This window comes from Vicugna pacos, chromosome 10 (genome assembly GCF_048564905.1).
Source record: "Vicugna pacos chromosome 10, VicPac4, whole genome shotgun sequence".
NCBI lineage: Eukaryota > Metazoa > Chordata > Mammalia > Artiodactyla > Camelidae > Vicugna > Vicugna pacos.
The window spans coordinates 16,649,499-16,663,328 of record NC_132996.1 but is presented as its reverse complement, the minus strand read 5'-3'; the positions used below and the strand labels follow the sequence as shown (position 1 = coordinate 16,663,328).

Below are 13,830 nucleotides of genomic sequence, written 5' to 3'. Positions count from 1 at the left end.
TGTGTTATCAGTCTTCACCAGAGTGGTTTCTGATTTGTCCAGGAGGGAATATGAAATATGACTCATGCACATATTTTTATTGAAAGTACACTATGAAGAGGGCATTGTGCTGGCCATTCAGTGCCTAAGACGGGGTCCTGGCTCTGAAGATGATGTCAAGACGGGGACAGACACACATACTGTAAATGTATACTGAGACCAAATGTGGAAAAGAGCCACGACTACACAAGCTAAATGCCAGAGGAGTGCAGAGGCGTTTCCATGGGGCATTATCAAGGAAAGCAGCATGGCAGAGGTGGCCCTGGAGAGCTGAGCCCTGAAGTACGCTAAAGATTTTGATAAATGAACCCAATGTGAATGGTGCCCCCCGGGAGCCAGGCAATACAAAAGCAAGGGAAAGAACAAAATCAAAGGCATGTCACAGTCCTGGAGATATATTATTAACTCTACTTATAGAATTAGAGGTTTTTACAATATTATTTAGCTCTCTGAAAATGGGGTCCTTTATAAAGAAAGTATGGGTCTACTGCTCAATGGCTGCACAATCACAAAAGGTGGCTGCTTTCAGAGAGAAAGCCATTTCCTTTCATGGTTTGACCTTGACAGCTTTTCCTCCACCACCTTCATCTGCCAACTCCTCCTCTTCCATGGTGTCGGCTCTGACAACACTGCCAGAGGGAGGGTTTCTGCACCCCTCTCCCAAGCTCCCACAGCACTAGTCCATATGCTCCTCATTACACCGGCCTCTGAACTGAAACTGTCTGCTTACTAACTGCTCCCCCGACCCCTCTTACATATAAGCTCCTTGAAGGCAACAGACGTGTCATATTCACCATTAAGGTCCCACTGTCTAAAATACAATAGCAAATGTCTAATGAATAAATGTACTAAATAAAAAAAATGAGTCTTGGGGAGAATTATACACATTTAGAGAGCAAAGAGAAGGGATCCAGAGATATTTAAGTTCCCTCCAACTCCCAGATTCTGATTCTAGGAGATCCAGTGGGTGTGATCATAGCCCATCAGAGGGCCACAGCAGGAACGCCCCCTGTTGTACCTGGCGAGGCCCCAGAGCATCAGACTCTACATGCCAGGCTCAGTGAGAGGGCACCTACACACAGGAAGTGGCAGTGCAGCACAGGGGGTGAGGAATGTGCGCCTTGAAACCAGATGGCCTATGTTTATGACCCAGCTCTGCCACTATGAGCTGTTTAATCAACCTTGGGCAAGTTAGCTAACCCAGCTAACCTCCTTGCATCTCAGATTTCTCCTCTGTGATGTAACAGTGTATGTCAAAGCGTTGTGATATTGTATTAAATGAGTTCATGTGTACAAACTGCTTAGAACAATTCCTGGCACATCATATATCCAAAAAAAAAAAAAAAAGCCAGCTCTAATCAGTATGATTTGGGCTCCCTCCATAAGGCATTCCACTACCGAAGGAAACTCGGTGTAATACGAATCTGGGCTAGAATCCTCAACACCTCCTTCAGAAACCAGAGAAAGGGAGGATGGGGGCTGTCTGCTGTGCCTGGAGACCCCCATCTCCACTTAAGTCCTGAGGGAACTTGGAAGCCTCTCTCTCATTGGGAAAATCACCAGACAGCTCAGCAACTCAGAAGGTGTCCACCCTGTGCAGGTATGGGCTTCCTCCTACTGTTTTCTGAAAGAACAGGCAAAACAAAACAAAGGAACCAACAGAGCCTGCCTTCTCCAGAGTTCCACCCCGCAGGGGAGTGTGCTTCAGGACCATCATGCTATGGGCTTCATGTAGATCACTACCAAGCAACAACACAGAACCCAGACAAAATGCTTTCAAAAAGCTAATATTCTCAAGTTGCTCATCATTCAATACTATCCCCGATGGTCCCTCCAGCTTTCAATAACGCTTTTAAAAGAAACGGTAGCTTTGATTTTCTCTTATTCAAGCTCCTCAAAAGCTGATGATCCTTCCACCAAAAATCTCTCTCCTCAAGTGACTGAGTACATTTCACTCTTTACTGTGTCCTTTTGGTAGGAACTGTGTTTTCATCAGGCTGCCAGGCAACCATTTGGGTACAGAATGAATGCATGCTTTTAACCGCTGACCCTGGCACCCCAATCGCAGGCTCTCTCTCAGATTTTCATCACACAATCATAGAGCATCTTTTGTGCTCTCCGTCAGAGAGGCAGTGGACACCACCCCAAAGGATTTCCCTGTGTACTCTCAACACATCAAAGTGAAGGTCTGAAGGCTGACTATAGTAACGCCCTTGCAAACAAAAGTGCTGCACACTAGTGACCCCTTTGCGATGGCCATATGCATCAAAAGGCCTTTCTTCCCCCTTATCTCTATAAGCATTTGGAAAGAAGAGAGTCCATGATAAAAGAAAACTTTGGTAGAAATACTAAAAATGCAAAGTAAAATCAAGCCATAACCTCCACAGCCTACAAAGGCCCAAGAGGACCAAGAGAAACTAAAAACAGAGACTGAAGATGAGCCTGAAAAAGAATCCACAGAAACTCCATATAGACGGTCCAGACTTAGATTGACTTCAATGCCAGTTGGCCCAGGTCTGAGCCAGACAACGTGTATTTCTGTACGGGGTTGCCCTCCAGTGCTGTTGCTTACAGAATCTAGTTACTGCTGTTTACAACTGTTTTGAGAACAGGTGGCAGGTTCCTATGTTAACATTTTATTACATGAATCTAAACATATTGCCTCTAGAAGATAACTAATTATATGCAAGCAAATTTCGCAATAAGACTATTTTAGAGGGATTTCACAGGGTCATAATGCCACCATTGTGTTACAGACGGGTCAACTTCCACAAGTTGGTCTGAATGTTATTTACTTGGCTCTAGAAACTCAATTCCCAATAGAAACTATAATCTAAAATTGAAGAACATTAAAGAACAATGGAACGTTAAAGAAAATTATATAAAGAGGAAATAAATCTCCCATAATTCCACTGCCCCAACATAATCATTTTCACACATTTACTTTCAAGTCTTTTTATAAAGTTACATCTTTTTACAGTAATGCTTATGGATATAGATGCTACTTGGTATTCTGCATTTTGAATTAAGGATTCATAAATGTATGCCAACATTTCTGAAATCTTCATAATGATCACACAAATGCTAATCTAATGCATAATATGCCGTCTTTGGAGAACAATTCGACTATTTATAACATGTTTATGAGAAACACTTGCTGAGCATCAACTTCAGGTTCTAAGAGTGGCAAACCTTCCTCCTGTGCTTCTGGAATCCCATCCCACACTTCCTTGATTTTCTGACCCCTCGGATGTGAGGCAGTTTCCAGTACGATGTCTTAGACCGTTTGGGCTGCTATAACAAGATACCATAGTCAGGGCGGCTTAAACAACGGATCTGTACTTCTCACAGATCTGGAGGCTGGCAGTTCAAGACCAAGGTGTGGCCAGTTCTGTTCCTGGTGAGGACCATCCTCCCTGCTTGCAGACGGCTGTTTCCTCAATGTATTTTCTCATTGGGGGAGGAGACGAGGTTTTCGCCCGTCTCTTTTGTAAGAGCGCTAATCTCATCATAAGGGCTTCACCTTCAGGTCTAATTGCCTCCTAAAGGTCCCACCACCAAATATCATCCATCGTGGGGTCTGGCTTCAACACGTGGCATGGGGAGACACTGAGTCCATAACATGGTTTCCCTGGTCTTCTCCAGGGACATTGCAGCAGGAGGAGTCAAACTCCATAGTAGGGATGGGGGCTACCAGGACCCAAAGTACAGGGTGGAAGTTCTAGGAAGTTGGAGATCCTGACCGAAGCTGGGGTTTTCTACCACTGGTCCACTCCCTAGACACCCTCCCTTTGTTTTTTTCTGTGGGCCTCAAGAGTGTCTCCAATCATCTCTGGTGTCAAGGCACCACCTGTGTCTCCTGACGAGAGCCTCTTTTTTCCAGGCTTGGTTTAATGATGGTAAAATGGAGAATAACAAAGGGAAACATCTGTGTTGTGCTTCTCCAGTCTTAACAGAAAGTGAGCCTCTGGGCACACAAAGATCTGATGTGAGATTTATCCACACTCTGGATACAGGTGTTCTTAGGCATGTAAACCCCACAGAGGGGGAAGAAGAGACCCCAGAGTAAAAGAAGGGGGCTTGGGGGAAGGGGGAGGGGAGAAGGAAGGGATGAGAGAGAGGAGCCTCAGCAGATGTCTCTCTGACTGATTCACTTATTCAATAACTGTTTACTGAGTACCAAACTATGGACCAGGCACTGTTCTAAGTCCCTTGATACATCAGTGAACAAATAAGACAAAGATCCCTGCCTAAATGGAGCTTATATTATAGAGGGGAAATGCAAACAACAAACAAAAAGCATGGGAAGTAAGAAAATGAAATAGTATGTCAGGAAGTATCAAATACTATGGAGGAAAAGTAGGCCACAGTAAGGGGACCAAGAAGGTTGAAAGGATTGCCTACAACTTCACACGGGCTGGTGGGAGTAGGTCTCACTGAGAAGGTGAGAGAGTTAACCATGTGGCTACGTAGGGGGCACGTGTTCTAGAAGAGGGAACAGCCTGTGCAAAGACTCTGGGTAGAAGTATGCTTGCGGTGTTTAGGGAACAGCACGGAGGCCAGCATGGTTTGGGCAGCAAGTGAGGGTGAAGAGTAGCAGAAGATGAGGTCAGAGAGGGTGAAATCATGCAGAAGAGTGACATGATCAAACTTAGTTTTAAAAGGATCACACTGGCTGCTGTGTGGAGAATAAACAAGAGGAACATGCATGGCAGCAGGGAGACCAGCAAGGGGGCTGCTGCACTCGTCCCACAGAGAACTGTCAGCACCTTAGGTCAGGGTGGGACCCAGGATGAGCAGAGGCTGGATTCCAGATCTGGTCTCAAGACAGAGTGACAGGACTACCCAGTGGACTGGATATTATCCAGTGGACTGGATATGGGGTCTGAAAGAAAGGGAGAGGTTAAGGATATGTGCAAGACTTTAACCTCTCAAGGTGTGGTTAACAGACACAAAGGAGTGGATTGAAAGGAACAGGACCTGAAGTTGGGAGACCAAGGAGGAGGCACTTGCCTAATCTACAAAAGAGATGATGAAGGAGTGAACAAGGCTGGTGGTAGAGAGGCTGTAGAGAAACTGATGAATTTTAAAGGTTGGAATAAAACTGGCAGTAAAAAAATGAAAGTTTCAGAAAAGTATTTTGTGGCAGTTTCCTCAACATTCATTCTCTTTTTCCTTAATGGTATAGAATTTTTAGCCCAATATTGGGTGCCTGGCTAACAATTACATTTCCCAGGTTCTCTTGCAGCTGGGTATGGCATGTGACCAAGCCTGGCCAACTGGATGTGAATGGAAGTGACATTTGCAACGTCCAAATTGTGCATTTCCCCTTCTGATTGGCTTCTGTATGGAACTGATGGCAGACGCTAGAGCAACCATCTTGGACAATGAACTGTAGGATGCACACTGAGGATAGCAGAGCAACAAAATCAAGCCACATACCAACCCGCAATTGCCTACCCAGACTTGTTTATGAGAGAAATACCCTTCTATTCTGCTTAAGCCTCTGAGTCTGGGGTTTGCTTTGTCACAGTTGCCTAATCTTGAGCCTACCTAATATAAGTTCTTTTAGCTGTTCCAACCACAAAGACCTGACACCAAACGTTATCAATCCCATGAAGCCAGGACAGTATTCGATAGGGAAGGGTTTAATTCCAACCTGCCTCTGCTTGTTTGTTCTTAAAATATCCAAACAGTATTTGAGCTTCAGTGTTCTGATTCATTGCACAAGAGGTCGAGGGCAAACTGCTGTTTATGGAACTATTGTTTACTCAATAATTCATTGCTTTTTATCAATCAAAGGGGGCCAGCCCAACCTCGCATCCGAAGCAGAGGTCTCCGGAAGACACATTACATTATCTGCCTTTGTGGCAGAAAACAGCATCACCAACAAACTTCTAATCCTCCAAACAATCCAGCCATCATCTCCTGACTGATCAATGAGCCAAGTGTGTGATGACAGGCTCCCCTCAACCCAAAGGAGGCAAGATCAAGTTCTAAGCTGGCACTGAACAAAAACATATACTTTAGTCGAAGGCAAATCCCAGCTGTGTGGAAGACTAGTAAATCACCACTGCATGCAGAAGGGATTGAGCTGAAACCTGTGCAGCCTCAGATGTGCAGCCAACACTGCAGTGCTGGCTGCCAGGCCTTTACACGTGCACTAACCTAAGTGCACCCAGTCCACGTGGGAAGGGACCACAGTGTCTTGCAGGTTCTGAGGGTCCCACTGCATGAAATGTGGTGGCCCATATCCAGTGACTGGACCGAGCACCTTTCACTCATTGCTGCCCTGGCCATCAAGCTCAAGATATCAAAAAACTGCAGAGAAGCAAGTGAAAAGTCGAGGGAAGTTTATGGCAAGAATCCTTGTTGGCATGTGGGCCAAAGGAGGAGGCTGACGCACTCTGGGAAATAATACATCCCTTCAGTGAAAAGCCCTGAAGTCGGGGAAGATTAGGGTCAGGTAGGTGTGTCTCCTCCCAAAGGGCTATTTGTAGACACTTCTCCAGGCAACAAGAGCATTAGGCTAACTGTAAAGTAGGGATGTTAAGATTCATAAAGTTGAGAGGAAAGGTGGTTATGGCTCAACTGAGATTATTTAAAGAGAAAATATTTACTGAGCATCTCAAGTCAGCTATGGAGAATATCGAGTGACAAGGCAGTCTCTGTCCTCAAGGTGCTCAGGGTCTAGCTAGTGTGGAAAACAAGCTAACCAGCCATGAAGACAGAGCGCTCAGTGCCAGATGGAAACAATATGTGATAAGACAATGGGGCAGAGGAGGGGCAGAAACCAAGTCTAGTTTGGGCAGTGGGACTAGAACAGCCCTTCCCGAAACAGGCCAGAGGTAAGCAGAGGCCGGCAATGTTTTGATGGCTCACTTGCTACATGAATAGGATGGGGATGATACTCTATAAAATGGGGTAATTGCCTGTTTAATATAAGTAAAATACAGTTGATATCTTATAATATGTATCCAAGATTTACTCTGTTGCCACAATCCACATGGATAACAGAAGAGGTCATTAATTAAATTTTAGAAGAAAGACACAGTATTAGTTAAAAAAAAAGTAGGGGGAGGAGAAATTGATGCATTGGTGAATCTGAATCAATCAGAAACTAGACTCCTGTAGGGAACTTGGACTTATCTAGTTCCAGTTCTGCCAGGAACATGCCTAAATCAGCCGAAGCAGATACAAAGGAGAAGTGCCATCACAAGTTAGTGGCCTGAAAATCAGGAGGTGGGCTTCTTATGCCCACTTCTGCAACCAGTGACAATCTCTGTGATGTCGCTTGATTTCTCAGCCTGTCCCTTCATCTGAAAATGAGATGCTAAATGAGAACAGTGGTTTTCAAAAACATTTTTTATGAAAACCTACAGCGAAAAATCAGCATTTCACATGGTGATTTGGTACAATCCTAGGTTTAATGCATTTATTATTTTTAAATTCTATTCTAACCCATTTTTTTTAAATTAAAATGCTGGTTAGACCCTAAGCTAATTTCATGTCCCATAGTTTGAACAGTCTGAACAATTCCAGACTAGATCATATCTAAGGGACCTTCCAACCCTGATTCTGGAACTTGTCAACATGGTCATCTAATATTTAGGGCCTTACAGTTTTCAAGATGATTTCACAGGGGTCTTTCATGATCCTCATAGCAGTGGTGTGACATGGGCAGAGAGGCTCACAAGACTCTTCACAGATCACACAGAGAGATTATGGCAAAGCTGGGACCAGACCCAGTGATACACAACAGCAGTGATGCTTGGCCCGTTCAATAGCTCTTTTTCTCTTGGAGAATTTCATCTCCTGACAACCCTCTGCCCTCAAGCTTCAACTTAAATGCCTCACGTTATCTTTCAAAAGCAAGAGGCAAACCTTGTGAACATTTCAAGAATGTAAAGTTAATTTTCAGGTTCATGCCCTTGCTAGATTCTTCAGAAACTAACCAGTGCCAGCCACAGATGCATCAAACTCAGTCCCAGCTATGGAGGAGCTTGGAGTCTAACAGAAAAAAATCCACCTGCAGATCCGTCCACTAGGCACAGCTCCCTTTCAGAACTGCCCTTCTCTTGTTTTCTCAGTGAGAACCTCAGTTGTTCTAAATCAGCAAGTCTCCCCATCTGGCTCATGGAAAGTGCCAAGCTCCAAGCCTTCCCTGGAAACTCTCTGGGCGCTGGAGGTCAGCAGGACAGCAAGCGGGTGGCATTCCAGGCGGAAGTGAGGGGCAGCTCCCAGGCAGTGCTGCTCCCTCCCTGCATTGTTTCCCCTCTCCCCCAAGGGCGAATGGGGGAGGCCAGCAAGCTCTCTCTCATCATCACGCTAGACACCCTCCTCACCCCAGACCAGCATCAGCTGACTTCAAGGATATACAAAAAATCTTCAACATCATGGAAAGGTCAGGTCCCTTAGATTTATGGACAATGTCTCATTTATATTATTTAGGAGGAAAAACATTTACATCAGGGACAAGTGATGGGGCAAGACAGCTTTCAGGGGATCATAAACCTAAGGCTAAAAAAAAAAGACATTCAAGTCCTTTTTTAAAAACTATTTCAAAAGAATTAAGTGCTAACTGGCAATATGCCAGTATTTCTAAAGCAATTATTGTTAAAACAATCATTCTGTAGTGGGAATTTATTATTTTGCTTTCCAGCACCTATCCCTCCTCCCTCTGATGACAATATGCAGATTTACTGGTGGCAGGGACCACATCCCCTTTATTTTAAACCAGTTGGTATGGGTGCCCCTTACCTAAACTCTATCTTTAAATCCAGGAGTGAGTCCTGACTGACTTAAGTTATGGTGATTGGTTTGGGAATGGAAGTGAGTTCAGTCAGAATCCATGAGATAGATTTTTTCTGAGGCTTTAGAGAAAATGTCCTTTATCTTCTACAAGAGCTACCAGAAGAAAGTGTCTTGTATGGTGTGGTGTGAGAAAAGGAGACGAGGGGGCCTGTGAAAGACTACTGGATGGAGTCTGAGGATGCAGCTGACACTGCAAAAGCAGAGCAGGGAGCCGGGGAGAACCTGCATCCTTAGGGATGCTACCTGGACTGCTGGATCAACCCTGCCTGCAACTCTCCCTTCCTCCAGATATTTAGTTAAAGAAGGCTTTTATTTGCTGAGCCAGTTTGAGTTGAGTTTTCTAACATTTGCTACTAAAGTAAATTTTAAACTCATAAAGCACCTTATCTATCCCAAAGTAGTAATATACACAGGATTTAGGGTTTCTTTGGGGGTAATCAGGGGGCATAGTGTGATATGTGGAGGTTGAGAGAAAAAATTTCTTTCTTAGCTTCTACTAATTCTGTAGGAAAAAAAATCACAATACTTAGTATTTATACAATTATTCCTATTTCTCAAAAACACCTTTTCACAAGTATTTCCTCACTGGAATGCCACAATCCCGATTCAAAGAAATTATTAACAATTTTATTTTGTAGTAATTACTTGTTTATCAAGCATTTGATATGGTTTAAAATATGATTTCAAATTCAGTTATTCATTTGATTGTCAAAATAACTGAATGAGGTAGGAATGGTGAATCTGTCATAATAGCCAGTTTAAACAGGAGAAAGCTGAACCTCAGAGAAATTTAATGAGATGATCAAGTTAATTTGAGGAGGTATCAGGAGACAGGCCTCAAATCCAAGTCTCTTGCTTCCTGCATTTTAATACCAATGACACTAAACTCTACTCCCAGAAACAAATGTGTGTGCTCTTAGGCACTGTGTTAGCAGTGGGTTGAACTTGACTCAAAAGCCAGAGGTCTAGATTCCAGTGACACAGCCAGAACTAAGTAGCTAGTGACCTTGGGCAAGTTCCCTTTGTTTTGTTTCCTCATTTGTAAAAGGAGAGGTTTGAATTAGGATCTCTGATGTCCTTTCAAGGTCTAAACGTTCTATAATCCTAGACTTTCTTGTCCTTGCTCGAATTAATCTTTTTCTCAGAATAATTATAACCTTAGTTGACATTTGTTCTCACTGGGTTTTAAGTACGGCACTAAGAACTCTACCTTCATTTTCCCTTTAAATCTCACAACACTTCCGAGACAACTGTTTTGCTTTTACAGATAAGAAACTTGGACTGACTGAGGTTAAATGAACTGCCTAAGATTAACAGAATTAGTAAGCATCAAGGGGAGATCTGACCCCGAGCTGGACTGGCCGTAAGGACCTTAACCCAGTCTACATTTATTCTTACAGAAGAAATTAGGCTCCCTGCATTCCTGGTCACCTCTTCCCACACAGAAGAGGGGTAGTAAAAAAAACAAACAGAGTTACACCAAGCCTCCCCAAGGCAAAAATGGAAAGCCCTCTGGAAGGGTGCCTGGGAGGATCCTCCTTTGGCCCAGGGGGCGGGGCGCCCCTCCTGCCGGCCACAGGATAGCAGCTTCGACCATCCTACCCTCTGGGACCGTTACCTTGTTGAGGTGCGGGTTCCTGGTGACATCGTATCCACGCCTCTTCAGGGGCACAGGGCGCGCCCGGCCGGGCTTGGAGTGGCAGCTTCTGGCGGGCGCAGGGGGCGCCCAGCGTGGGACCGCGCCGCAGGCCCGGCCCGGTAGAAGAGCCAGCCGCGCGCCCGTGCCCAGCGCAGCGCCCATGGTCCTTGCGCAGACCTGGCACGGGGAGAAACCAAGGTCAGGGGCGCCTTCCGGCCAGCCAGGACCCACGCGCCCCGCGGGGCACCGATCTGAGCCAGGGACGCGTCTTCGGGGAGACGGCAGAGGTGTCCCGCGGGGTTAAAGGCGCCGACCCCAGCCCCTCCCCCGCGGCCACCTGCACGGCTCTCTCCTCTCCCTGGCGGTGCACCGGCCTCGCCAAGCTCCGGGCAAAGCGAAAGCAAGCTCAGGAAGCAGATCCGGTGCGGGCGATAGCCCGCGCCGCCCCCGCCGCCATCCTCGAGAAGAGGTGACTGCGCGGAGAGAGGTACCCGAACCTCCAAACCCGCTCGGTGGCTCGCCTTGGTCCCCTGTTTCCCCAGCCCACCTGCGCTGCGCCCCGAGCTGATGTCCACGCGGCTGGGCTGCGGGACAGGCGGGGCGAGGCGCTGCGGGGCCGTTACTCCCCTCCTGCCAATGGCTGGACCGCGCCAGCAGCCGAGAGCGAGCGAGGCTGGTGCGTTCAGGAGAGAGCGGTCCTAAACCTTTGTTCGCAGTGCGGGGCTTCCTGAGGGCGCGCGTGGGGCGCCTCACAGCCGTGGGCACGTGCCTCCCCAGCGACAAAATAAAGCTCAGGATGCCTCAGAGCCTCTGCACCTTGACAAGCCGAATGCACAGAAGGGCTTAGCATTTAGGATGAACATACCCTCTTACAATCCCACCATTTGGATAAGGTCCTGGCTTCGGGATTCCAAGAAGAAATCCTCGGCACCCAGTGCTCAGTGCTGCGTTGTCCTGTCCGGCACAATGGCCATTAGCCATGCGTGGCTCTGTACATTTAAGCAAATTGAATGGAATAAAATTTAAAATTCAGTTCCTCGGTCACACTAGCCGCATATCACATAGTCATGAGCCACTTGCACTTAGTAGCTCTGGGATTGGACAGCACAGATAGGAACATTTCCATCTTTGCAGAAAGTTCTATTGGACTTCACTCATACAGAGTCCACAGTTACTAAGAGGGCTCCTGGGGACCCCATGAAGCCTGACATGGATTGCTCTGCCTAGACAAGAACCTTGGGGTCCATCTAGTCCTGAATTAATTTTATACTTTTCCCACACAGTCAGAAAATTCTTTTTAAAGCAAATATTTTATTATATGTAGGATAAAGTCCAAACTCTTTTTCATGCCCACCAGTTATCCCACAGCTTGGCTCCTACAAACTTCTGGTTCATCCTGCTCTAGTCTCCCTCACACTGAGCTCTAGCTACGCTTGCTCTTTTCTGTGTTTCCACCCTACCCAGTTCCCTCTCACCTCAGGGCCTTTGCACTTCCAATTGCCTCTGCTTGGAATGCTCATTCTCTCAGGTCTCCACTAAGTTGTCAACTGGAAGGCCTTTCCCCAACTCCGTCCAATGTCAGCCTCCACTAGGGACTATGTAGTGAAGGATTTTTTTTTCCATTCATAAAACTTAACACAGCCACTAATTAGCTTGTTTTTCTAATTGTTTATGGTCTGTCTTCCCCTAGAATGTAAACTCCATGAGGGAAGGCTCTTTGCCCGTACACCCCTGAACCTCACTGCCTACCTCAGTGCCTGGTACATAATTGCACAATAAATAGCTATTAGGTGAATGAAGGGAAGTTACAACCACTTTCATAAGGATTATGAACCCTTGGACTGACTGCCAGACAGATGGCATGGTCTTCTACTGATGCCCCTTGAAATATCCTCTGCAGATGGACTTCAGATTGTGCGTTCTGGCTCTGCTCTACGTACAAAGTAGGTATCATGACGCTCGGGACTGCCCCTGCCTGAATTCAGGCTTCTCTCCTCTCCCTTAGAAATGATCATCTCCTCCTTCATTATCTCCCCTTTTCAGTCCAAACTCCAATTTGCAGCTCAATGATCTAAATAAAACAGTACTTTCCAAAACAGAATTGAAATTACCTGGTCAGGGGAAATGGGGAGCAAGATATAGATTCCCAGGCCCCAACCATGGAGATGCCAATTTCAGTTGCCTGAAATCTGGTTTATTCTTGGACTGTACATTTACATAAACCGATAAATTATTCTTTTTTTCTTAAACCAATTTGAGTCAGATTTTTGGTTGCTTGCAACCAAGAGTATTAACTGATATTTTCCTGTCAATACTGTTTTTGTATTTGCCAATCTTACCCCCAGCCAACAAACATCTTGAGAGTAGGGTGTGTGTGTGTGTGTGTGCTTTCATCTTTGGTACCTGGCACAGAGCAGATGGTCAGAAACTGTTGAACAAGTCTGCCTTTCCTCGATACAATAACCTTCCTCTCACCTGGAGGACACTTAATAGGTAACCTCAAACACTTGAAACTCAACTAGAAACCAGGATGTAAACAAAGGTTCCCAAATAAGTCAATATAGTTCTTGTACAATCTGTTCACTAAAGAACATACAGCTTACGTCTCATTCTCTCACATGTCCCCACCTATATTCTTTTAACCCTGATGTCATTCTGACAATATTATTTTTCTTTCGTGTGTGTTTGATCTTTGGCCAAGTTGACGAACGGTGCTGAAGACAGGTTCACCAGGTGCAGCAGCAGAAGGCGGTGGCTCTGCTCCACAGAGCAGTCCAGGGACTCTGGTTCTTTCCTGGGGTGTGTCCTCCTCTCCACGGAAGCACAAACACCGCATCAGCATCCCAGCCAGTGGAAAGCAGGAAGAGGAAGTAGAGGGCACTGCTTTAGGGAAATGATGTGGAAGTGGCCCACATTACTTCTGTTCACAGTCTGCTGGCCTAAGTCACACAGGCACATCAGCTACCAGGAAGTCTGGAAACAATGTCTCTAACAGGAAAGACACACATGCCCTTTGCTGAAGCTCAGTGGGGAAGTCTACTACTAAAAAGAGGAAGGGAGGATGGCTCCTGGGGACTGACAAGTAACTGCAAGTCTAGATATAATACTCATTTTATGTTAAAGGGCTTGGCATGATGCTCAGAAAACATTAGCTGTTATTATTGGCATGTGTGGTTTCCATCTCTGGTTTCATGTCAACTTCCTCACTTTTAGAGCTGAACATAGTATTGCAGAGGCCAGGTGCAGAGCCATAGAAACGCTACAGAGCTTCTTTAGCTCCATACTACTCTGACTTCCTTAGCAAGCCAGCCTGTCATCCAGCACTAGGTAGAACTAGT

General features: G+C 45.7%; 1 protein-coding gene across 3 annotated transcripts in view; it reads right to left on the bottom strand.

Annotated features, from left to right (window-relative positions):
- Window positions 1-11,317, bottom strand: part of ME3 (malic enzyme 3) — a 168,412-nt gene extending 157,095 nt beyond the window's left edge. The window contains exons 1-2 of one of the 3 annotated variants that reach the window (XM_072969037.1): window positions 11,040-11,317; window positions 10,472-10,669 (exon numbers count right to left, since the gene is read on the bottom strand). In XM_072969037.1, coding sequence (XP_072825138.1) covers window positions 10,472-10,654 — 183 coding nt within the window. In that variant the 5' untranslated portion in view covers window positions 10,655-10,669; window positions 11,040-11,317. Of the gene's footprint in view, window positions 1-10,471; window positions 10,670-10,829; window positions 10,965-11,039 lie in introns of those variants that run through there. The other 2 variants (XM_072969034.1, XM_072969036.1) reach the window with 2 other exon arrangements.
- Between the last annotated feature and the right edge of the window lie 2,513 nt (window positions 11,318-13,830).